The sequence below is a fragment of the Panthera tigris genome, chromosome E2 (genome assembly GCF_018350195.1).
Source record: "Panthera tigris isolate Pti1 chromosome E2, P.tigris_Pti1_mat1.1, whole genome shotgun sequence".
NCBI classification, from domain to species: Eukaryota; Metazoa; Chordata; class Mammalia; order Carnivora; family Felidae; genus Panthera; species Panthera tigris.
In genome coordinates this window covers 42,331,095-42,355,374 of record NC_056674.1, presented here as the reverse complement: position 1 = coordinate 42,355,374, position 24,280 = coordinate 42,331,095, and the positions used below count along the sequence as shown (strand labels likewise).

The following is a 24,280-nucleotide window of genomic DNA, read 5'->3' as shown; positions in this document are numbered from 1 at the left end:
GAGAGGCCTTTGGAAGTCTGGGTACAAGAGTCTCTTCTCCTGGGCTTTCTGGCCCCTCAATCCTACTTCCAGGAAACATCTCACAGATAAACATCTTCTTGGATGTGCTACAATCCTGTAAAGTTTGGGTGTCACAGCACCACTGAAAATAAAGGCAAATTTCGGGAGGTGGATCGCTGAGGGACCCACCCAGTTCTCCTGGACACTGCACAGCTGGCCCAGGTTCCATGGGCCGCATGGACAAGCTCAGGCCTTCTTCTTACAAAAAATGGAGTTGGTCACCTCTGTGGGACACAGATGTGAGTGAATGCTGTGTTTAAATGTTTATTTATTTTTAAGATGGAGAGAGAGAGTGAGAGGGGAAGGGGCAGAGAGAGAGGGAGGCACAGAATCCAAAGCAGGCTCCAGACTCCGAGCTGTCAGCGTAGCACCTGACACGGGGCTCAGACCCATGAACCATGAGATCATGACTTGAGCCGAAGTCAGACGTTTAACTGACTGAGCCATCCAGGCGCCCCTTGAGTGTTGTGTTTAAATGTCAGTGATAGATGACATTTAGTTTAGGGGACAATGGGTGGGGCAGGGACTTTTACATTCACAGTAGCTGGTGGCCTCGGTGGTCAAGATCTCGGAGCTCCTGGGCTCCTGGCGTCCAGATTTTCTACTTACAGATAGGAGAGCATGTGGGGCTTGTTGAGAGCCAGGTGTGGTTAACATTTCCCAAAGCACCCTCCTTCAAAGGGAGTGGGGAGGGAGGGTGGGGATGGGGTAGAGGTGAGGAAGAGGGGGTGGGGCCCCAGGCTCAGTGGGGTGTGCACTTCCATCCGGGTTTGCCCATCCCCGGCTTCATTCACTGAGTATGTCTAACATGAGAGGATGTATGGGGGGCTTGGCAAGTAATATGCGGTAGGCCCTTAATAAATGTTTGCAGGCTGGCTGGCTGGAAGCATGCGTGAATGGCTATGTGAACGAAGGCAGAAGCGACTAGCTCCTCAGTGGGTGTGTGTGGGCATATGCGGTAGACTCCCACCTGCACCCAAATGCACCCCTCTACCCTCTCACCCTAGACAGGGATGTAACAGGGAGTTACAGCTCTGTGTGATTTTCCTCCGCCTCCTTTAGCTCCTGTATCTTCTGGGGTAGGATCTTTGTCCAAAACTGGAGCCTGTGGGCCTTCAGGGCTCGGCCCACCGCAGGCTGCAAGTTCAGCTGCAAGTATTGCTCTTCCTGGTCGAACACAGGCCAGTGGGGCAGACCCTTGCCGTTGGGGTTCCTGTAGACATGCCCTCCCAGCAGGGCAGGGGACAGTCACTCTGAGCCCTGCCGAGCCCAGACCTGGCACCCCAACTGGAGTCAGGCAAGGTACCAAACAAGCTGGGTGGGCTTGGGGAATGACAGGGGGATGTTTCTAGACTTAGGAAAGAAACTACCTCCCACTAGAGCGTCAGCTCCACCTGGGCAACCTGGGCTGTTTTTTCCCTTCCTGTCAGAGGGAGGCTCCTGGAGATGGACTGAGCGCTCAGCACCCACAAGGCCCCTCCCAGGCTCCTGAAGCTAGGGAAGGAACCACCATGCAATTAAGGAAACATGTAAGCTAATAAGACACAACAGAAAAGGGGGACCTTGAATGTTTCAAGCCGCCGCAGCCCCTGGAGGTTGAGGTGGGGCGTGCCATCTCACCCGTTTCGAGCGAAGTTAGCCCAGTACTTCATCATCTTCCTGCTCAACAGCTCTTCCTCCTCAGTGACTTCAACTATAGGGAGCAAGAGGACAAGGGTCCAGGTGAGCGAGCGCCAACCCCGGCCCAGCACACGGGTCAGCCCCCACCTCACTCGCCAGCCCGTGTGCAACTTTTCCCTGGCTGCTCCCCTGCCCTCCCAGGCCTGGCTCTCTGCCCACTCTCCCCGCAGCCCTTGGGAACCAGGCCCTCTCCCCGCCCAAACTAGGCTCATCTCTGTTCTAGAAGCCTCCCTTCTTCCTTCTGACATTGCAAAATCATTTAAGAAACAAATATGCCTTTCAAACACCCTCCTCTGCACCCATGCCAGGCATCCATGGTTGAAGTGGAGAGAGGTGGAGGGAGAGAAGGCCCCAGCCTGGAGGTTGTTGGACTCCAATTCTAGCTCAGCCTTTCTAGCTGTAAGATTTGGGCGCCTGATTCTTTCCTCTCTCTCATCTCTACAGTGAGGGCTATTACCCTCACTCAGGGACCCAGCCAAGGCCCTGTCCCGCATTCTGAGAATGAGGGATCTCTGAGGGACCCCACCCAGGAACACTTACCATAGTCTTTCCAGAAGGCAGTTCCGAAGACAAAGAACATCTCATCACCATGGTCTGCCCTCACGTGGGGTGGCTTGGTGTCCTTGAAGAAGCTGGGCCGATGCTGGAACTCATAGAAGTAGACGGGGGCATGCACACCTAGAGGGTGAGGTGGACAGGCCATGATATGGCTGTCCCTTCCCTGGGGCCGTCCTGCATTACCCATGGTGATGAGAGAGCTAGGTCCAATGCTGGTTGGAATCTGAACAATGGGGTGAGGGAGCCACTGGCTGGAGCAAGAGCAGTGGGAAGGACCTGGGTTCAAATCGTGACCTGGATTCAAATTGTGTGTGGTTTTAGGTAAGTCACTGAAGGTCACTGAACCTCAGTTTCCTCATCTGTAAAATGAGGAATGTCTCTTAGGTTAGCCATGAGGATTTACTGAAACAAGGGACATCACGTGCCTGGCACCTATGGGCCCAATAAATAGACACGAGTTGGGACCTGGACACCAATAGACCTTGCCAGGGACCTACAGCTCTGAGCTGCCCCCTTATTGATCTGGCTTTAGTTACAGATGTACTCACGTTGAAAACTGGCTACTTGGAGTGCAGGGATCACGAAGATATAGTCCCCCATCATCTCATGGAACTGGACCTGGAGGGTCTGTGGGTCCGCACTGTCCCCTAAGTACTCCTCCATCAATAGGTCAACAGACTGAGGAGGCAACACCTACCCCAGGTGGATCAGAAATAGGTTAGGTGGGCTGGTGGCAGCAGGGAGGCAGCAGGGTCCGGGCTGGGCAGACGGATCCTGGGATGGTCTCGGGAATGGAAGGAAGGGGCCTAGCTCCAGGGTGACCCAGCCTTTGCTCATGGGAGACAATGCATGGACACGATATCTTGGGGATAGGTCTTCCCTGCCTCCGGACTGGAGTAAAGGCCCTCTTCATTGGGGCAGGACCCCAGAAGCCTCACCAACATTGCCAACATATTCCGCAGAACAGCCTTCACAGTCTCTCTGTCCTTCTGAGTGTCAGAGATGTCCAAGGCCTGGGTAGTGGGGGAATCTCAAGTTGAGGGTAGGATGGGCCTAGATAGAGCTATGAAGCCCAGAGCCCTGCTCCCCAAAGGACTCCTCGCACCTGGGAGCTTGGGGCTGAGCCTCACCGAGGGGATGAGCCAACCGTACTCATCGTTGTTGACACCAATGATGCTGGGGACAGGTTGAAAGTCGGCAGAGGCCAGCAGCTCGTGGGGGTGCCTGGGCAGGAAGGTCCCATCCACCATGCCAGGGATGATCCTGAAGGGCTGAGAGGGCCCACAAAGTCAAGTCCCTTTTTCTGATGGCTTCTGGATCCCAGTCACTCCTTCCCAGCTCATCCAGGACACCCATACCCTCTCCATCAGGAGGTCCTACACCTGGCTTAGCATGGCCTGGCCTCAACTTCCCGCTCAAGAGTGTGAGGACACCAATGTGTGGAGATGGAATAACTTGCCCAGAGAATGAAAGGGATGTGTTCCCCACACCTGTCAGTCCTTTTCCTCCATACACGCATCCACTCAGCCTGACCTTATTAATGGCCAGAATCTCCTCTTCACTCTTGCCCCTCAGGCAGTCCACCAGTGCCTCTGAGTCAATCTGGCCACAGGCAGACATGTTTGCCACCATCTGTAAAGAGACCAGGCAGGGGCTGGCTCATCCTTCCAGGCAAGGGTGAATGATTTGTCTAAGGTCCCAGCCAGGGGCAGGTGCACCACAAATCTCACAGGTACTAGGGCAGCAGTTTTGCGGGCCATAGAACATGCTCAGCCTCTGCAATGGCAGAGTTCTGTGGATTCTGATCGATCCCTGAGCCCCTCCGCAATCCCCGGAGAGGTGGCGGTTTCCCAGGTGCTCTGATGGCAGGGTAGTCCTTGTTGTCCTCATTTAACAGAGTAATGGAGGCTGAGAGGTAAAAGATGAGGCAGCTTGCCACAGTTGGGGGTACTCACCGTGGAGACCGCATCAGATGAGCTATCAATGAGGCTGGGCAATAGAGCCACACCACTCTCCATGATGGCACCATGGAAGAGTCCTTTGGACATGGGGGACACGACATGTGAGGACACACTTGTGCCACCTGCAGACTCGCCAGAAATGGTGACACGGCCAGGGTCTCCTCCAAAATAGGCAATATTTTGCTGGACCCAGCGTAGTGCAGCCACTTGATCCAGGTAGCCCCAGTTGCCGGTTGCATGCTTGTCTCCAGTGCTGAGAGTGGCAGGGACAGGGATTATGGGGCTGTCCTGGCTTCACTAGCCGGCATTGCCCTGCCCAACCCCAGGCTCACCTGAAGAAGCCCAGTACACCCAGGCGGTACTGAATAATGACCACCACCAGGTCCTCAAAGGCCGCCAGTGCAGAGCCATCATACATGGAAGCCATGCCGACCGTAAACCCACCACCATGGATCCACACCAACACCTGGGGAAATTAAAGCACAGACACCATGTGGCTCCCATCCAGCCACTGGGGCTGCTACCTAGACTAACCACCACTTTGGCTCTGTCTGCCTAACCACATAGATAGAACGCAGGCAGGGCAGGGTGGCGTCTTCATGACCTGGGCTGAGGGTGACCCAATTTCTATCAGGAAAATTTGGCTTCTGATATTTTGGGGCCCTCTCCTCCTGGCTCCATTTCCCCCAGAACTCTCTCTGATGTGGAAAGAAAAGGGGCATCATCCCACATGCACATTAATTAAAAGTTTCTCCACTCTCAGGGTTCCTGCGTGGCTCAGTCAGTTAAGTGTTGACTCTTGATTTTGGCTCAGGTCATGATCTTGCAGTTCATGGGTTCAAGCCACGCATCAGGCTCTGCAATGACAGCACAGAGTCTGCTTGGGATTTTCTCTTTCCCTCTCTCTCTGCTCCCCTCTCTCTCTCTCTTTCTCTCAAAAGTAGGTAAGTACACAAACAAAAGTTTCTCCATTCTCATAAGCCCAACAGATACAGCACCCAAGTGGGTCTCCTGGGCATGAGTTGGTTGGGTGAGCCTTGGGTCCAGTCCAGGGCCACAGCTTGTGACCTCCGGGAGTAGTCAGGGTTCTATGACCCCATGCCCAAGGGTCAGCCATTAATGCTGAGTAAGAAGCATTCCCTTGGACCCACTAGTGAGAGGCTTCTCAACAGGGTCCACGCTGCAGCAGTGCCCAGTCTGATCTTGTTCTTTCTGATCTTCTTGCAGAAGAAATGTCCTCCCATACCCCAGCCAGCTAGGGCCTGGCACTCACGGGCAGATTGGAGCCTTCCCTGGCGTGGGCCGGTGTGTAAATGCTGAGGTACAGGCAGTCTTCGGACATGGAGGTGAAAGGCAAGGTCGCATTCAGCAGTTTCAGAAACAACTCATTTGTGGTAGTGATGTTCTGCAGACACCTAGTGGGGCCGTATCACGGTCAAAATGAGATCCTGGGCCCACATTTTCTCCCAGCCTCCCTCAGTCCCACCTCCCCTGAGAACTTGCTCACACATGGTCCTTCCCTAAATCCCCTCTGCACCAAGTTACAGGCCACAGGCTCGGGGGAAGCTGTGATTGAGCCCAGTTCCAGGGAGGCCTCAAGGTTGTAAGGGCCTTGGATACCAATCCTCCTGAGGCTGGGAAATCTTGACTTTCGGGGGTCTCTATGAGACCCATGGGTTGCATGTGTTGGTAGTCACCACTGTCTTCCTGTACTCAGGCCGGGAGCAGGGAAGTAGCCCCCACACATGTGCTGCCTGCATGAGTGGATATTAATTTCTCATGAGAAGAGCAGTGGGGCATCCCTCATCTCAAGTCAGACTGTCAGGGAACCTAATCACTCCAACATGGTTTCCAGTAGCAAGAACATACGCAAGCCCTTTGGCCAACGGCAGTTGGCCCTGCCACTGGCACGGTAACTGCACACAGTGGGGGTCCTCTACTCCTCAGGGATCTACAGTATCTGCTGCTGGAGTCAGAGGCTCCCATAGGGTTCATGGAGCCAACTCAACCTCTCCCAGAGACACCTTCCCTGGTGGCAGAGAACACTTGACATAACTAGAACCTAGGCACATCTGTATCTCTGTTCATCCCTTCAGCGCTTGGAGCTAATGCCCCTTAAGTGCCAAGCCCCAAGCCTGGGAAAGTTACTTTGCCCTTCCAAGCCTCTGCATGCTTGTGGAAAAAATGCATGTGAGGACCCATCAAACTCAGGTGGGAGACTGGCTGTGGAGGCTTAGATGAAATGACAACTGTAACCTGGCCCAGAGTACCCTCCACCCCAGGGACTGGAGTTCCTTGGACTCCCTGCTTACATAGCTGGGTGGGAGGTCCCGTCCTTTACACCACTCCAAGATTCAGGGGGCTCAGGGGGTGCAAATCGCAGTGGTCCTAGAGGCGGTTTAGCAAAGGGAATTCCCAGGAAGGTGTGGACCCCCACATCAGTGCCTTTCACGTGGATGAGGCTCCCCCGCACCTGCCCCGTGTGTGTGGTCCGGATGGGGCTGGCAGAGTCCTGGCCTGTGAACAGAGAAGTGGACATCAGGGTTGAGTCTACCAATTAGTTTCCCTCCCAGGCTACTAAGTTGCCCTCTCCTTCTGGTCTTCAGCTCAAGGGACTCTGACTTATAAACACTTGCTTTACAAATGTCCTGCCTTTAACCTTTGTGTGTCTACTCTCCCACCCCCCCACCCCCAACCCCACTGTCCTTGCTGGGTCTGGCCCTGGCCTTTTCTACCACACTCAGTGAGGCTTCTTGGGACTTAGCACCTGGTTGACCTCCAGGAGCTTCAAACATATGGTCACATAAACTTGAAGGGGTGAGAGTGTCCTTTCTGCTGACAGTGAGGCAGTAGAACTGTGGCAGTTGGGCACTCAAGCCTCCTGTGCTTAAGGATCTCATGCTCTAGGTGGCAAGAAATGACATAGAGAAAGCATCCTTAGAACAGGGGCACCTGGGTGGCTCCGTCGGTTAAGCGTCCAACTTCAGCTTAGGTCATGATCTCTCGGTTTGTTAGATCAAGCCCCAGATCGGGCTCTCTGCTGTCAGCACAGAGCACGCTTCAGATCCTCTGTCCCCCTCTCTCTCTGTCCTTCCCTGCTCGTTCTCTCTCTCTCTCTAAAATAAATAAATAAAAAGTTAAAAAAAAAAAAGAAAGCATCCTTCAAACAAAGTGATGATGTTATGAGGAGAGCACAACCTCTCCTACTGTGGGGATCAGGGACGGGAGGAAGAGACTGAAAGTCACCTAACACAAGGGGCCAAGCTGATATTCTTTTTTTTTTTTTAATAAATGTTTATTCATTTTTCAGAGAGAACGTGTGAGCGAGGAAGGGGCGGGGGGTGGTGGTGGTGGTGGGTGGGACATAGGATCCAAAGCAGGCTCTACACTGACAGCAGAGAGCCCGGTGCGGGGCTTGAACTCACGAACTGTCAGATCATGATTTGAGCTGCAGTCGGACATTCAGCTGACTGAGCCACCCAGGTGTCCCCAAGCTGATATTCTTAACAAAGAATTTCTACAAATGAGTAAGAAATATGCCAGCTGCATGTACTTGGTGAAAGAATAGGAAATGATGAGACAATATGTTCAGACAGAGTAAGGAATACAAATAAATGGCTCATACACACACGAAGAAGTGTTCACCACACTCGTGCTAAGAGAAACGCTCATTGAAATCTCACTGTGACGTCAACAACTTACTTTGTCACAAAAAGCAAGACAATCAGACAATGTGTGTTTTCTATTGGAAGAGTCCATAGCACTATGTGAAGTAGTCTTGCCCCAAAACGTGACAAAGCAGAACGTAAAATTGAAATCTGGTCAAGCCTTGAGAACATAAATGCATGAATACAAGTTGACAAGCATACTAGGGACAGAGAAATAGTTAAAAGAGAGCATATGGATATAATCAACAAAGGCCAAACTCTGGGATCCTCTCCAGAACAACTAAATTGGTTTCTTCAATGTAACAACGAAATTATAAAGAAAATAAAAGAGAAGCAGAGGAAGATGCTGAAGATTAAAAGAGATTCACATAAAAAAAGGCGGATAATGGGGCTCCTGGCTGTCTCAGTCAGAGGAGCATATGACGCTTTATCTTGGGGTCATGAGTTCAAGCCCCACGTGGGGTGTAGAGATTACTTAAAGAAATAAAACATTTTTTTTTAAAGACCAAAAATAACAAATGTTAGTAAGGATGTAGAAAAACTGGAACCTTTACATATTGCTGGTGAGGAGGTAAAGTGGTGTATATGCTTTGGAAAAATATCTGGCAGTACTTGAAAGAGTGAAACTTGGAGTTACCATATGACCCAGAAATTCTACTCCTAGGTATAAACCCAAGAGAACTGAAGACATATGTCCACACAAAAACTTGCATATGAATGCTCATAGCAGGATTACTTATAATAGCCAAAAAGTGGAAACAGTCTAAATGTCCATCAACTGTTAAATGGATCAATAAAATGTATCATATCTACATGTTGGAATATCATTCAGCACTACAAAGAAAAAAGTACTGAGCACGCTACAGCATAGATGAACCTTGAAAACCTCATGCTCGGTGAAAAAAGTCAATCACAAAGGATCACATATTGGATGCTTTCAGTTATACAAAATGCCAAGAATTGGCATATCCATAGAAACATAAAGCAGACTGATGGTTGCCTAGGGCTCAAGTTGGAGGAAAGGAGGAATTGATGTGGTGAACTCTGGGAATATACTAAAAACCATTGAATTGTACACTTAAATGGGTGAATGGTATGCTATGTGAATCATGTCTCAACACTGTTATAAGAAACACGTCTACCAATTTCCAAAGTATGGGCCTTATTTGAATCCTGATTTTTTAAAAAAAAAAAATGTAAATACCATTTATGAGATAATACAAAATAAGAACATTTGGCTAGATGCTTGATTGCATTAAGAAATCATGATATTGGGGGCTCCTGGCTGGCTCAGTCGTTAAAACATGTAACTCTTGACCTCAGAGTTGTAAGTCTGAGCCCCATGTTGGGTATAGAGATTACTTAAAAATAAAAATCTTGGGTAACCTGGATGTCTCAATCAGCTAAGCATTCGACTTCAGCTCAGGTCATGATCTCGCAGGTTGTGAGTTTGGGCTCTGTGTCGGGCTCTGTGCTGACAGCTCAGAGCTTGGAGCCTGCTTCAGATTCTGTGTCTCCCTCTCTCTCTGCCCCTCCCCTGCTCACACTCTGTCTCTCTCTCAAAAATAAACATTGAAAAAAATTTAAAAAATTAAAAAATCTTTAAAAAAAGAAATCACGATATTGTTTTATGTCTATATATTCCTTTTCTTTTAATAGGAGATAAAAAATCTACACGTGATGTAATATCTGGGATTTGCTTCAAATAATGGTGCGAGGGAGAGGTGGTAGTCTAGACAAAACCAGGTTGCTCAGGTCGTAATTACTGAAGGTAGATTATGGATACAGCAGATTTGTTATATTATTCTACCAGAGACTGGAAGCCCTTTGATGCTGTGTGGCTGCAGGCAGCCCTGACTTTGTACCTTGGGGTACAGGGAGTTATCCAGTCAGGCTCCCCATACTCCTGGTGTTAACTTCACTGGCTCCTGACTCCCTGGAGCTTTCCCTATGGCAGGTTCAGGTTCTGCTTCTGCAGAATTTGGCCAATCTGAACCTGGTTCCATAATAAAAGGGGAAAAAACAAACCCAAAAAACAACTCTGGGGATTTATATCACCTACAGATCAGAGACAACAGGGGATGAGGGACCTTGAAGGTGGACCCAGAAACAGTCCTGAAAGCAAGGAGGAGATTCAGGATGGGCAGTCACACCTCCCTGTCTTTTCTCATGCACTTCCCTTTACCCTGAACAAAGGTCGTTCCCATTTCTCCATCTGTGGGAATCCTGACCGTGCACCTCCACAAGGAAGCTCTCCTGGGTTTCCCAATCACAGTTTATTGCTTCCACTCTTGAGCCCCCAACACCCTTATCAAAGACTGAAAGGAGTGTCCTTTCACTCTTCTTTCAGAAGGACATTGAATGCAGTGACTCCAGGTTTGAAGAGAGGGTTGTTGGTATTGTGGAGGATGCCCAAGGGGGCCTGGGCCGAGGGGAAGTGGCCATGCGAGTGCCTGCCTGTCACTGGTTTTTGCATGTTCAGTCAGGCTCTCCTGCCAGACCCACCTTTCCCTTCCCAGCTTGCCTGCCTACCTCTACCCAGATCACTTATCAGATCAGCATGGATCAATATGCTTGATGCCATATCATGTGGATAAGATCAGAGTCAGCACTCACAGGTTCCACAGAGGGCAACTGAGCAATGTTTTTCCAAGTCAAAGGCCCATCCCTGTCCCCAGTAACATGCTGCCTACACACACACAGTTCCTTGCCAGGTGCGATATCTGTCCATGTAATTCACTGAGGCCACTGGCCTCCAATGCCTGAATGTTGTCATAGCAAAGGACACAATGTTGAAATGTCCCTGATCAGAGGCCAGTTACATCAAGGATCCTTGAAGAGAAACCGTTGTATGCAACAGTATGAGGAAGCTCTACCACGTACAGGTATAGGGAAGTCATCCCCTGTGTCAGGAAGTAGAAAAGCTGGGTGCCAGAAAGGGAGGGAATTTGTGACCATTTAGGTGAAAACCAAGGATGTGTGCACAAATCCATTCTTCGGTAAACCGAGCAGTGTGTAAAAAGCCCTGGGGACCTTGAAGGAGCCAGGGCCAGATGGGACTGGAGAGGGTCAGACATATCACCTATGCCCTCTTCTGGCTTGTCTATTATTTCTTTTTGAAAGTGGGTCCTATCCAAAATATTAACATTTTTAATCGTCCTGCTGGAAGGACTTGGTGACCGCTGAGAGCCTGGTGAGCAGCTAGTAAGGGTGGAAGTGGGGTGGGCCTCGGGGAAGGGATTAATGTGGATGTCTCCAGGGCAGATTCAACTGGGAAGAGGGAGGACAGTCAGGTCTCACAGGTGGGGCCGTTTTGGGTGAGAGGATCACGCTGGCCAGAGGGGGCACAGGAGCTGCAGACACCGAGGCATGGTGCCAGAATAGCCTAAACTACTGGTAACCTGAAGCTGACACAAAGTGCTCTGTGACACCTTTGCTCTGAGGCCAAGAGGTGCCCTCACTCCAGGTGGGTGCATGGGGTGAAGAGGAAACAGACAGCCTCTTTAGGATGCAGAGGCAGGGGGCTTGGGCTTGTATAGCCAGATTCCCCAAGGGCCAGTAACCTTGCCTGGGGCCCCTTTAGAGGGGTCTTCAGTGGGTGCCAGGACGCTCTTCTGGCCAAGGGCACAACACTCAAAGCCAAACCGCATCAGGAATATTATTACTGGTATTTTTCTTCGGGGGCAGCGCCGGCTCCACCACAAACACTAAGAAGGAAACATCCCAAATTATGCCCCCACCCTCAGCCCCGCCTGCATCACCAGGCGCTGCTCAGAGCTCCAGGCCCTATTTGCATCACTGGTGTCGTATCCTCAGACAGCCCCGACTCTCTCTGTGCCTGTGAGGGCCCACCCCGGGGTTTCCGGACAATCGTTCCAGCGTTCAGTCTGGTGCAAGTTTCCTTCACTGTGGTTCTCCACCCGTTCCCACCTCTCTGGGACCTTCCCTCCTGCAGCCTCAGGTCCTGACTCTGCAGAATCTGGCAAGTGCGACCCCCGTCCCTTGCCACCCCTCAAGGGAGCCTCACCCTGGCCCAGGACGAGAAGCAGGAGCCCACAGACCACGGCGCTCAGACACCCGCGAAGTAGGTCCAGTCGCATGGTCTACCCAGTGCACAACTGCTGTTTTCACCCAAAGACAGCCCAGAGGCTGCAGTTCTGTGAGTGCCTCCGGCAGGGCACGGAGTTTGACCTAGGCTGGGAGTAGGCGGGGCTAGCTGGGAAGGGAAAGGCAGGAGAGCCTGACTGAATATGCAAAAACCTGTGACAGGCAGGCACTGACATGGCCACTTCCCCTTGGCTCCGTCCTCCTTGGGCATCCTCCACAATACCTCCACGATACCAACGACTCTCTCCTCAAACCTGGAGTCACTGCATTCACTGTCTTTATAGTCACAGACCTGATAAGGGTGCCAGAGAGGGGGAGCAATAACCTGTGACTGGGGGACCCAGAAGAGATTCCTTGAGGAGGTGCGTGGTCAGGATTCCCACAGATGGAGAAATGGGAGTGATCTTTGTTCACGGTGAAGGGAAGTGCATGAGGAAAGACAGAGAGGTGTGACTGCCCATCCTGAAAAGCTCCTTCTTGCTTTCAGGACTCAGTTTCTGGGTCTATCTCAAGGTCCCTCATGGCCTTATTGTCCCTGATCTGAGGGTCTCCGTGGACCTCCTCTCTATTCAGTCAGAATCTACCTTTTGAAGTGCACGCATGACTGTGGCATTATCGTAAAGACAACCCCAACCCAATCCCACAGCTTTCCACCCCTCCCTCCCCAACCCGCCAAGATCGAGCTCAAGGTCATTTATGTATTTGACAAACATTTAAAGAGCGCCTGTTAGTCCCCGTGCTGGGGACTCGGCAGGGCACTCCCGGGCCCTAGGTGGAATGGGGGGGCGGGGGGTGCAGGCGCGTCATTGGGAGGTTCCGAAACGCAGTAAAAGGTGCTAGCACAGAGGGCATTTGGTACGGGAGCGCCCGCCCAGCCTGAAAGGCCGACTTCCTGGAGGAAGTGGTGCCTGAAGTTACTCCAGGCCGGTCTTTAGTGTCCCCGAGAGCCAGCCGTGGCCTCCGCCGTCCAGCACCCTGCGGGCTCGAACGGCCAACACCGCTCGAGTGGCTTCTCTGTGTATTTGCCAGGCGGACTGCATTTCTTCGGGTTAGCGCACAGAGTGAACCGAGGCCACAGCTCCCATCAAACCCCAGAGCTAGAACGGTTGGTGCAGCATGTCCCTCTTGCGACCCCGTCGCCACGCCACGCCCCCTAACCGTCCCCCGGAAGTGCTCCGGTAAGAGCGGAAGTGCACGCCTAGTGCGGCCGGCAGCGGTTTCGCGATGGTGGGGGGCGGCGGGGTGGGGGGCGGCCTCTTGGAGAACGCTAACCCCCTCATCTACGAGCGCTCTGGGGAGCGGCCGGTGACCGCGGGCGAGGAGGACGAGCAGGTTCCAGACAGCATCGACGCACGCGAGATCTTCGATATCCGCCGCTGCTAAGCGCGGGCGCGTTCGCGGGGCCCTGGGAGGGGGCTGAAGTGTTGTCCAGTAGTTGGTAGAGCTGTATCAGGGCCAGGCATTCCAGGCGGAGGGTTCTGAGTGGGTCAAGGGGCAGACTCCCTTTTCCTTCACTTGCCACATTTGATTCGCTCCATCAATGACCCGGAACATCCACTGACGCTGGAAGAATTGAATGTAGTCGAGCAAGTCCGGGTTCAGGTGAGTCGTTCCCAGCGTCTGAGGGGGCAGGTTGTTCGGGAGAGTCAGAAAAGCCCAGCAGGCCACCAGGAGGCTGGCCTTCTCTCAGCTCACGGACTCCTCGGGGGATCTTGGGAAGGGGGAATTGCTGTGCCCATTTTATGGATGAGGAAACTGAGGCCTGTAGAAGTTAGACGATTTGCTTGAAGCAACACACTAAGGAGGAGGGAGGGCCTCCTCCTGAGATCTCATTCCCTCAACCAGGTGAGCGACCCCGAGAGCACGGTGGCCGTGGCCTTCACACCCACCATTCCGCACTGCAGCATGGCCACCCTTATTGGCCTGTCCATCAAAGTCAAGCTTCTTCGATCTCTTCCCCAGCGTTTCAAGGTGAATTGGAACTGGGGCCCAGGGGTGGAACAGGGGTGAGCTTCTGCTACTGAGGAGGACATGGAGAGCATGAACATGGACATCAAAGTGAGGCCAGCCAGGATCCCAACAAGCAGAGATGAAACTGGGAGGAGGCTTTACACTTGAATGGGACAACAAGTATAACGGCCTGAGCTGGAAAGTGCAGAAAAGTAGTGAGTTTGGCAGGAAGGGAAGTAGGAAGCTGTAGATAGATTTGGAGCAGGGATGGGGCACAGGCAACCCTTTAAATCAACAGCAGTCAGCCAGTTCTTTGGAGAGAGATGACGGAGCGGCTGTGGGTGGGTGTGGGGCATAATGGAAGGTCCAGAGACCACAGTCATGATTAGGACATAGGATCAGTGGAAGGTGGTGAATGGGGGAGAGGGGACAAGGGAGTAGACAGGGATGAGTGCTCAGGCCTCACCTGTCTCCCTCCCAGATGGACGTGCACATTACACCAGGGACCCATGCCTCAGAGCACGCAGGTAAGTGTGGGCTGATGTTGAGGCATTGGCCCTGTGGCTTCCCCCTTGCCATGGTGGGTTGTAGGGCAAGATGGAAGGAGGCCGACTGGGTGGGTGACTCCTCATTGGAGGTGGCAACCTAGAGCGAAGCTGGCCTGACTTAAGTCTCCTGTGCTTACCACGTTCTTCCATCCCTGCCCTTTTCCTCTCCTAAGTACACAGGACCAGGGTGTGTCAGACTTTATAGTACATGAGGCAACAGACATGAGCAGCCAGGTGGAAGGGATCTCAATAGGGTGGGATAGGTGTGGGTTCAGGTGGTTTGGGTAGCTTGGTCAAAGCATAGGGTCCTGGGAAGGAGGTGACAGTAGGTTGGTGCGAGTGTGTATATGCATACAAAGGCTTAGAAGTCGGGTTGGCCGGCAGGCTGGCCAGAGCCTGGCTTTGATCCTCCTCTATTCCTTCCTATCCAGTGAACAAGCAGCTTGCGGATAAGGAACGGGTGGCAGCTGCCCTAGAGAATACCCACCTGTTGGAGGTTGTGAACCAGTGCCTGTCAGCCCGCTCCTAAACCTGGCTTTTTGCCCCCAGCCATACCCAGGGTTCATGGCCTTGTTTTCTTGGATCACTGACAATGAGAAACTAACATTTTGCATTTTGTAATAAATCCTTAATTTATATTCATTTCCCAGCATGTCTCAGATTCTTTTTCATCTTGGTGGGGTCCTTCAGGGTTTGAGAGGAGATGGTGATTATGAGTGCAAGTTTCTTTCTTTCTTTTTTTTTTTTTTTAATGTTTATTTATTTCTGAGACAGAGACAGAGCATGAGTCAGGGAGGAGCAGAGAGAGAGGGAGACACAGAATCAGAAGCAGGCTCCAGCCTCTGAGCTGTCAGCACAGAGCCTGACGCAGGGCTCGAACTCACAGACCACGAGATCATGACCTGAGCCGAAGTTGGATGCTCAACTGACTAAGCCACCCAGGTGCCCCATGAGTGCAAGTTTCTATACAGGCTGGGTTGATGAAATGCAATTCATTAAAAAAAATTTTTTTTAATGTCTGCTTATTTTTGAGAGAGAGAGAAAGAGACAGACTGTGAGTTGGGGAGGGTCAAGAGAGAGGGAGACACAGAATCCGAGGCAGGCTCCAGGCTCTGAGCTGTCAGCACAGAGCCCGACATGGGGGCTCGAACTCATAAACCGTGAGCCAGATCATGACCTGAACCGAAGTTGGATGCTTAACCAACTGAACCGCCCAGGCACCCCAAGATGCAGTTCATTTTTAAAATTTCTTCTAATGGTTGATTTCTAGGACAAGTTGGAAGTATACAAAAAAAATTGAAAGAGTAGTGTAGTGAACACACGAGTATACCCATCAGTTCAACAGTTGTTAACATGTTGCAACGTTGGCTTTAGGTGTGAATGTATAATATAACTGTATTTAAGAGTCAACTGCAGACACATGACCTTCATGTCTAAGTACTTCATCCTGGTCTCCTAAGAGTAATCCTGTATAACCACAATACTATTATCTGGCCAAAAAATGAAAAATTCCCTAATACTGTCTAATATCCAATCATTTATGAATTTCCCCAAAATGTCATTCATAGTTGTTGTGTTTTTTGTTTTTTAATCAGGCTCCAGTGAAGTTTCATGCATTGCAATGGTTATCTCTATAGCCTCTTCTAGAACTGTCTCTCCACTCTTTATCTTTTAATCTTTATTGACACTGAGTTTTTCTAAGTCAGGTGAGTTGTCCTGAAGAAGTTCCACAGTCTGATTTGCTCCGTTGTCTGCTATGTTTCTTATAAACTAGAAGTTGATTGAGTTCAGGTCTGAGTTTATTAATGAGAACCTTGCCCAAGAGTGTTGTATGTGTCCTTTAGCATCCACCAGTAGCTGTGTGATCCCTGCTTGTCTCACTGTTGGTGACACTTGCTCTGGTTCCCTTGTCAGGGCAGTGACAACAGGTTTCTCTGTGGAAAGGAACCTGAAGTACCCTCTCCATCAGCAACCCCACAGATGTGTGTTACTTCAGGTGCTGAGGTCTGGGGCCTCTGCCTCCCTCAGCCCTGTGCCCAGAGCACAGATGGTCACCAGGACAGACCCTGGGGCTTAGATCTGGGATCAGCCAGTTAGGAACTGTAATGCCATGATTTCCTGCCTCAGTTTCTTTCTCTGGGGATAAGTGGGGATATTAAAAAGCATGTCCGCTTCATCCCTGCGAAAGCTCAGGTGTGATTGTGGGCAGAGATTTCCAGAGGCTCTTCAAAAATCTGTTGAGGGTCTGCTGACAACACTGAACCTGACCTGAGAGTGGGCATTGGCTGAGGGCTTTGCATATACTACCTAGTCTGTCAGTCCTCCACCCAGCCCTGTGTAGCAGTTGCTACCCTTTATTATCCTTATTTCATAGGTGAGGAAACAAGCTTCTGAAATAAATTATTTACTCCCCAAGACCTCAGCCAGGGAGTAAAAAGGAACCTAAGCAGTTTAGCAGGTACTGCTCAATTGGCAAGGGGTACTGTCGCCTGAATGGAAGGGCCTGTGCCTGCCCCACCCCCTCAGTCCCCAATTCCAGGAGAGAGTGGCTTCATCACCCAGTAACCAAGATCTGGCTGCTCATGCTTAGAGAGGTGAAGTCCTCAGCCCATGTTGCCCAGATTCTTCATGTGTAACGTGGGCATGGTTGTGACAATCACTTGGGACTGCTCTGTGAAGATTCAAAATGGATCTGCACCTATTTCAGGTAATTTTCCAGGCACTGTACCTCCCGCCCCTTTCCATGGATGAAGAACCTCAGCGCTCCAGAGAGGCATGGTGTCCAACCAGGGTCCCTCAGGCCCAGGGAGTGTCCCCGACCACCTGTACCCAGATGTAGGTTTTACCATGTATGTACCTCTGTATTGACAACCCCAATCTAAGGTTTCTGTGGTGTCTGTTCAGCTTGGGGGTGGGAAGTCACTGGGGAGGCAGGTGTCACTGAGTCATTCAACTGGCCCTCCTGGCAGCCACGCCATGGTGGGCAAGGGACATCAAGCTGCTCATGTCACAGCTGGCATATCAGATAGTCCCCTTGTCAGTCTTGACTCATCTGTGCGTGGCCCCTGGCTGCTGCCTGCAGAGACACCATCTGTGAATCCTTGGGCTAGTGCCCAGGCAACTTTCTGGAACTCCAGCTGTTATACATGGGTATGAGATAGGGGTGGAGTTTTAGGTCTCTGAAGCCCTCTGTCAGGTGTATCTTGCTCTTCTATTTCTGGACTGTGACTTCTCAGGCTTGGGAACAACAAATAGCTGGTGAGATTGACCCAGGGATTAGATGACATGTATGAACATGCCCGGCTATGTCAGTTTGTGCTTATTGTGCTTATTGCCCACAGCAAAGGGCCTGACACATAGTAGGTAATTAGTACAGGTCAATGGGATGAATGAATGAATTGAGCCTTAGAACAAAGGAACTGGGACATGGGGGCTGTTGTGTGAGGAGGGCTGGGGATACTGAAACCCAACCAAGTTCCCTTCATGACCTTTTGCTACTGGAAGGAGGGGGAAAGGTGTGGGTCCCACAGAGGGAAGGTGGGTATGGGGGAGAGGGGGGGTGTCTGCATTGCCCCTCTTCTGGGCAGATCACTATTTTGGAGACAACAGAACAGAAGCAGGAAAGAACAAGCAGGAGAGGGCCACAGATTCACTCAACCTGTCCTGTCCACACAAGAATGGTAAAAGTGTTCCTATTGAGATACGACTACATGCCAGACATATGCCAACCACTTTACTTTTGCATTTCACGTTATTTATATCTTACAACATTATCCCATGTTCTACATGAAAGAAGACATTATCCCATGAAGACATTATCCCTGTTCTACATGGAGGAAGCTGAGGCTCACTCAAGATAAATGAACAGAGGTGAAATAGCTAGCAAGTGGCAGAGCTGAGATTTGAAGTCTGGGCTGTACTAGGTGTGTTCCAGACTCAGTTTGCTCCTTCTGGGCAGCCAAACTCAGCCCAGAGAGCTGAGAGGACCAGGAGGTGGGAGTGGGGGTGTCTCAGAGTCATGTCCTGCTCTTGGTTCCTGGGGCCCCTGGCCATACCTAGGCTTGTGGTGTGTCTGGGCTGTTGGGGGAATGCTTGGGGCCTGACTGGCCTAATGTGGATGCAGTTCCCTTGGCAATGAAGAAACACTGCTGAAGTCAAGAGTTCAGATTACTTGAGGGGAAACCCAGCCCTAATTCCTTGCATGGCTCCCTGCTGGGAAGGGTCACAGCTACCCCCACATACCTACCCTGTGCTGGACATGCAGGGGTTATTTTCAGTGGCAAGGTCATGTGTGAGGTGGGTAGGAGTGCCATAAGCAGTCCATCCAGGATTCCTGATGGGAAGTGTTTTGCTGGCTCTTGAGACTTGGCGTCCTGACGGGAGGTTCAAACCACAACTCCCTCTTGCCACTGGACCTCATCCAGGAAGCCAGAGCCAGTATAGGGTTGCCAAGGCCTCCAAGACCCCAGGACCATGGGAAAGACACAAGTGGGCAGGCCACCCCTCAGTCTAGCCCTTGCCTACTTTGGGGACCTCAAGATCAGAGAGGCCCCCACAAACCCTCTCTTACTTACTTAGCCAGGCCCTCCTCACTCCAAGGCCCTCTTCCATGTTGCCAAGGAAACTAATGCAGCAGCCAGAGAATCCCACCCAGGTCTCCATGGCAACCTACAACAGCCCACTAGGATCCATCCATCCTTGATGTCACCTGAGCCCTGAATGGGTGCCCCCACCCCAGCTACACTCATTACAATCAAACGTCAGAGTCTGATAGCAGATCCCTGTCACAAAGTACCTCATAGCCGGCCTGCTGCCAATCTCATACACCCTAGACATGAGCAAAGGGGGGAACAGATCATTTTATAGCTGGGCACCCTGAGGCTGGGAGAGGAAGCAAGACCCAGGAGTCTGGAGGCAGAGCCAGGTCTAGAAACCAAGCTTCCCCATGACATCTCCCCTCTGCCCTGGCCCCCACCCTAGGTCTAAGGAGGGGGTGAGCTCTGGGCAGTGGTGGCACCAAGTGGTGGCTAATTCTATCCCCCCAGCCCCAGCCCTGCCCCAAGGGTGCTCTACCCCTTGCCCCTCCTAGATGGGAGTCTGAACTTCCAGATCCTGTTATATGCTCTGAACAGTAGGTCCTTATGGGGCTAGAGGGAAGGAGAGAGCCATTGAAGACTTAAAGTGGCTGGATTCAGCCCTGACTCTGGTCCAGTCCCATCCACCCCATCCACTCTTGCCGCCATCTGACACACCTATCTGCCAGGATTTCCCCAACTTTGGGCAACCTCCAGCCCAGGAGCAGAACGACCAGGAACGGAAAGGCCAGGAGCAGAAGGGCCAGGGCCAGGTATTTTTAGCAGAGTTGTTGGCAGCTGTCTAGAGGGTGCTGGGAGGTGAGGTGGTGCTGAGTTCATCCTTTCCCTTCTCTGGGCTTGTATTCCTTCCCCCAGAAACAAGTATGCACCTCTACCTGCAAAGCACTGCCAGAGCACCTCCCTTCCCTGACTCCCTGCCCCAAACAGCTCTCCATGTGCCCCCAGGGGCTCACATTTTGACACTAGCCCACACCCTGAGGGGGAGGCGCATCAGGTAGAACCTTCAGCTCCCCAGGACAGGGAGGGGAGTAGAGAGGACTTGGTGCTAAGACCAGAGGTCCAGATTTAGGACCCTTATGTTTTAGCTCAGATATGGGAGGGTGGGGAGTGGGTGTCCTGAGCAGAGAAGGGTCAAGTCTGTCCAGCCTGTATTGGTCTGCTTGTTTGGGCAACAGGCCAGGGCTGGGGGAGAGCAAAGGGAGAATTCACTGTTAAAGGGCCAGCACTAATTTTTCCCCAGAGGGGAGTTGGCACAGTGGGCCCTTCCGGTTTTCCCCCTGACCCCCACCCACGATGGTATCCCCAACTTCAAACCCCTCCCCCCGCACCATTCAACCTACCCCCATTCCTTCTGCCTCCTTCCCTGCCTCCCACCACAAACGCTCAGACCCAGGCTTTGTCTGCCCAGTCTGGTGGGGCGGGTGGTGCGAGGTCCTGGGAGGGGGTGGGGGATTCCCCCGAGGGGGAGGGGACGGACACGTCAGCCCCCGCAGCAGCGGGGACGTGGGCGAGCGCGGGGGTGGGGGCGGGGGTGGGGGTGGGGGCGGGGGCGGGCAGACGCTTAAATAGACAGCTCTGGAGCCCGGGGCCCAGAGCTGACTGAGGAGGCGAAGGCTGCAGCCGCGTCGGGTGTCCGAGCCAGGGTCTGCGAGTGGACTGTATCGAGGCCTGGAACCTAGTTCTGACCGTGTCCGTGTGCGGGTGGGTGAGTGTCCTGGTGTAGCAGGGTGCGGGTGGTCGCTCCGTCCGGGGTGCGGATGGACGAGTCGGGAGAGTGGCTCAGAGTCAGAGCGCCTTCACGGCCGAGAGGGGACTGCGGCAGGTCCTCGGCTCCAGCGTCCTGCCTGAGCCGGGGATAGCAGGCGCGCCAGGGGTCCGGCCTCCCACACCCTATACACCACGGCTTACCCTGCCTTCCCCACTCCCGTTCCCCAGACGGCGTCGGGCGCGATGACTCTGAATGGCGGCGGCAGCGGAGCGGGCGGGAACCGCGGCGGGGGCCGGGAGCGCGAGCGCCGTCGGGGCAGCACACCCTGGGGCCCGGCGCCCCCGCTGCACCGCCGAAGCATGCCGGTGGACGAGCGGGACCTGCAGGCGGCGCTGGCTCCGGGCTCTCTGGCAGCGGCCGGGACCGGGACCGGGACCGGGGCCCAGGGTGCGACGCTCGAATGGCACGAGGGCTCCTCCGAGTCGCTCAGCTCAGGGGGCAGTGACTCAGACGAGAGCGTCTACAAGGTGCTGCTGCTGGGGGCGCCTGGCGTGGGCAAGAGCGCTCTGGCGCGAATCTTCGGTGGTGTAGAGGATGGGCCTGAAGCAGAGGCCGCAGGTGAGGGGCTGGGACTATTCAAGGGAGGGGAGATGCTAGGGTTGGGACTGAGGGCTACAGGGCTGGGGAACTGGATTAAAAGCCGCACATACCGTGGGATTCTGAAGGCATTTTCAGAACCATGCCTCTACTGACCCGTTTCATGGTTGGGGAAATTAAGAGAGAGGGGACCTCCAGCTCTTGCTAGAGGGAGAGATGCCCGGAGTAGAAGACCCATACCTAAGACAACTCTTAGGATGGGAATGGGACATCCCTCCCTGCCAGGGCTGACAGGAACACAACCAGAGGGAGTTTCTAGGAGAGAGCCCTGGATGACAAAGTCTCTAAGAATATGACAGTCACTATTTTAACTCAGGCCACCGTGGTCGGAGTTACCTTGGGGCCAAGACATCAGGATTGGCCACCCAGGACATTGGTAGCTTGGGGAAGAGGTGTCTAGGTGAGGATCAGGAAGGCCCCCCATGCCCTCTACTTCCCACTTCCCAGCCCTGTTATTTCTGTTGTCACCATAGTGGCCATAAGTGGAGGGAAAGGTTAGGGGGGCTCTGGAGTGGAGTTGGAAGGGGTGGCCAGAACAGTAAACCTGGCACATGGTGTGGGAGGGTGGCTTCTTGCAGCCAGCAGGTAACCTGACTACTAGTCTCCTTCCTAGGGCACACATATGATCGGTCCATCATAGTGGATGGAGAGGAGGCATCACTCATGGTCTATGACATCTGGGAGCAGGTAGGCTGCAGGCTGAGACCCAGGGCAGGGTGGGAGCGTGACCCAGGGGATAGAGGCCTGCTGATAGTGGCAGCCTTGTAGCCTGGGGGCATGAGAATTATTGGGTAGATATGTGTATGTATGTGTTCCCCAGGATAGTGGCCGCTGGCTACCTGGTCATTGCATGGCTATGGGCGATGCATACGTCATCGTGTACTCAGTGACAGATAAGGAAAGCTTCGAGAAGGCCTCAGAGCTGCGAGTCCAGCTGCGGCGGGCACGGCAGACGGATGACGTGCCCATTATCCTAGTGGGCAACAAGAGCGACCTGGTGCGCTCTCGAGAGGTCTCCTTGGATGGTGAGCAGGGAGCGGGTCGGAAAGGGAGGGACATCCTAACTGGGCTGTGGTCCATTCAGTCTTGGCTCAGCTCAAGTCCCTGGGGATCATGAGTGGCTAAAAATGTTCAGGAAAAAAACTTGAGGGGGAGAGAGAGAAAACTGCTACCCTCCCACTGGACTCTCAAAGGTCCAAGAGGGCTGGGGAAAGGACCAAACGCACGAGGGGAGGTGGAAGCTGCTGCGCACTGAGCTGGGCCACCACAGGGTCCTCGTCTCCTGTCCCTTTTGGCCCTGGCCTGACAGACAATGGGTGAGGAGAGCGCAGAGAACTGGGATAGGAGGTCACAGAGTGGATTTGGGGCCGGGGCCAGTCTTGGCATGGGCTTGTGCCTGGGGAGGATTCTCCCCTCTTGGGCTCAGCATTCTCCTCTGTGACCCCCCCAGAACTGAGCCCCTCAGAGGAACCTAGCAGTGACTTGGTAACATTCTCCTTCTAGTTTCACTGGTATATAACACCAAACCATGAAGCACTAAGCTGCTCAACAAGGTTCTCGTTCTCTTGTGTTGAGTACTGTAGCATTTCTATTTCAATATCCGACTTCAAATTATTTCAATGAACGAGTTTCCTTTTGTGGGCCTTTGTGAACTCCTTAAACATGGGCACATTCTACCAGTTGGGTGACCCAGCAATGCCCTGGATCCTCTGTACAGGAGCTGCGTTCTATGTTTCTGGGGACCACCCAGGGATCCCCCTTCCCTGACCCTGAGATTCCTGAGTGGCAGCTGCAATGGGGTGACCAGGATTTGAGTGGACTTCTCACCCACCCACGCTTTGTTTAACCAGAATGTGCCTTTCCCCACCAGAGGGCCGGGCGTGTGCCGTGGTCTTCGACTGCAAGTTTATTGAGACCTCAGCAGCGCTGCACCACAATGTCCAGGCCCTGTTTGAGGGTGTCGTGCGCCAGATACGCCTGCGCAGGGACAGCAAAGAGGCCAATGCACGTCGACAGGCGGGTACCCGGCGGCGAGAGAGCCTTGGCAAGAAGGCAAAGCGTTTCTTGGGCCGCATTGTAGCACGCAACAGCCGCAAGATGGCCTTTCGCGCCAAGTCCAAGTCCTGCCACGATCTCTCCGTGCTCTAGACTCCACAGGCACATACTGTGTTGTGCATACACGTGGGTGGATTGGTGGGCTGGCCCAGCCAACTGCCCTAGGTGCCTCAGGGCTGGCTCGGACTCTGGGCATACCCCACCTCATGGTCACGGACAGACAGACAGTGCTGCCCAGGGAGGCAGCTCCCAGTGACCATCAAGGGCTGGGCCCACAGCAATGTGTGTACAGGCCAGTGTGTGTCCCAAGCAGCAGCCTGAGCCCAGCCCGTGGGGCAGGCCTCTGTGTGAGGAAAGGACTCTATCTTTCTCCACACTTGGGGTGTGCATGCTCTGGAGGGAGGCTGTTCAGTGCAGTGGTTGTTTACATGCAAATTTTTGTAATAAAGACTATTTCCTGATAGATCAGGGCTGTTAACTCTGTATTTCCTCCCAGTAGGGGGTTGTAGGAGGAGGAAGTGTTCCTGAGGTTAAGGGATAGGGCCTCACTGCCCTTCCCTGGTGTGTGGCCTTGATTATCCTAATATTTGAGCTCTGATATATTCAGCTGAATCAGAGGGGCAGGTGTGGTTGTGGCCTGGTTGGGGATCCAAGCAGCAGGAGGAGATAATAGCCCCTCCCAGCTTGTTATCCAGATTTTTCTCTTGCACTGGGGCCTAGCAATGCCCAGCTG

General features: G+C 52.9%; 3 protein-coding genes across 8 annotated transcripts; 2 read left to right on the top strand and 1 right to left on the bottom strand.

The window, feature by feature from the left end:
* Nucleotides 1–458: 458 nt before the first annotated feature.
* On the bottom strand, nt 459–12,110 carry CES2 (carboxylesterase 2). 2 transcript variants are annotated; one of them, XM_015541122.2, is made up of 12 exons: nt 11,955–12,110; nt 6,572–6,776; nt 5,533–5,674; nt 4,592–4,725; nt 4,254–4,512; nt 3,832–3,930; nt 3,429–3,569; nt 3,237–3,311; nt 2,847–2,991; nt 2,281–2,418; nt 1,681–1,753; nt 459–1,273 (listed from the first exon to the last, which is right to left on the bottom strand). In XM_015541122.2, the coding sequence occupies exons 1-12, from the start codon at nt 12,025–12,027 to the stop codon at nt 1,087–1,089; spliced, it is 1,671 nt and encodes a 556-aa protein (XP_015396608.1). In that variant the 5' UTR covers nt 12,028–12,110; the 3' UTR covers nt 459–1,086. The 2 variants fall into 2 exon arrangements, with proteins under 2 accessions (XP_015396608.1, XP_042825491.1); XM_042969557.1 differs by lacking the exon at nt 3,237–3,311.
* Nucleotides 12,111–13,206: 1,096 nt separating this feature from the next.
* On the top strand, nt 13,207–15,174 carry CIAO2B (cytosolic iron-sulfur assembly component 2B). Its single transcript, XM_007090254.3, has 5 exons — nt 13,207–13,400; nt 13,557–13,636; nt 13,880–14,005; nt 14,466–14,511; nt 14,964–15,174. The coding sequence occupies exons 1-5, from the start codon at nt 13,259–13,261 to the stop codon at nt 15,059–15,061; spliced, it is 492 nt and encodes a 163-aa protein (XP_007090316.1). The 5' UTR covers nt 13,207–13,258; the 3' UTR covers nt 15,062–15,174.
* Nucleotides 15,175–17,068: 1,894 nt separating this feature from the next.
* Nucleotides 17,069–23,999, top strand: RRAD (RRAD, Ras related glycolysis inhibitor and calcium channel regulator). 5 transcript variants are annotated; one of them, XM_042970125.1, is made up of 5 exons: nt 17,069–17,381; nt 21,063–21,453; nt 22,106–22,179; nt 22,313–22,517; nt 23,343–23,999. In XM_042970125.1, exons 1-5 carry the CDS (start codon nt 17,280–17,282, stop codon nt 23,570–23,572), a joined length of 1,002 nt encoding a protein of 333 aa, XP_042826059.1. In that variant the 5' UTR covers nt 17,069–17,279; the 3' UTR covers nt 23,573–23,999. The 5 variants fall into 5 exon arrangements, with proteins under 5 accessions (XP_042826059.1, XP_042826058.1, XP_042826061.1 ...); XM_042970124.1 differs by having other exon boundaries at nt 17,075–17,381; nt 23,363–23,999; XM_042970127.1 differs by lacking the exon at nt 17,069–17,381 and adding an exon at nt 18,715–19,879 and having other exon boundaries at nt 23,363–23,999.
* Nucleotides 24,000–24,280: the final 281 nt, after the last annotated feature.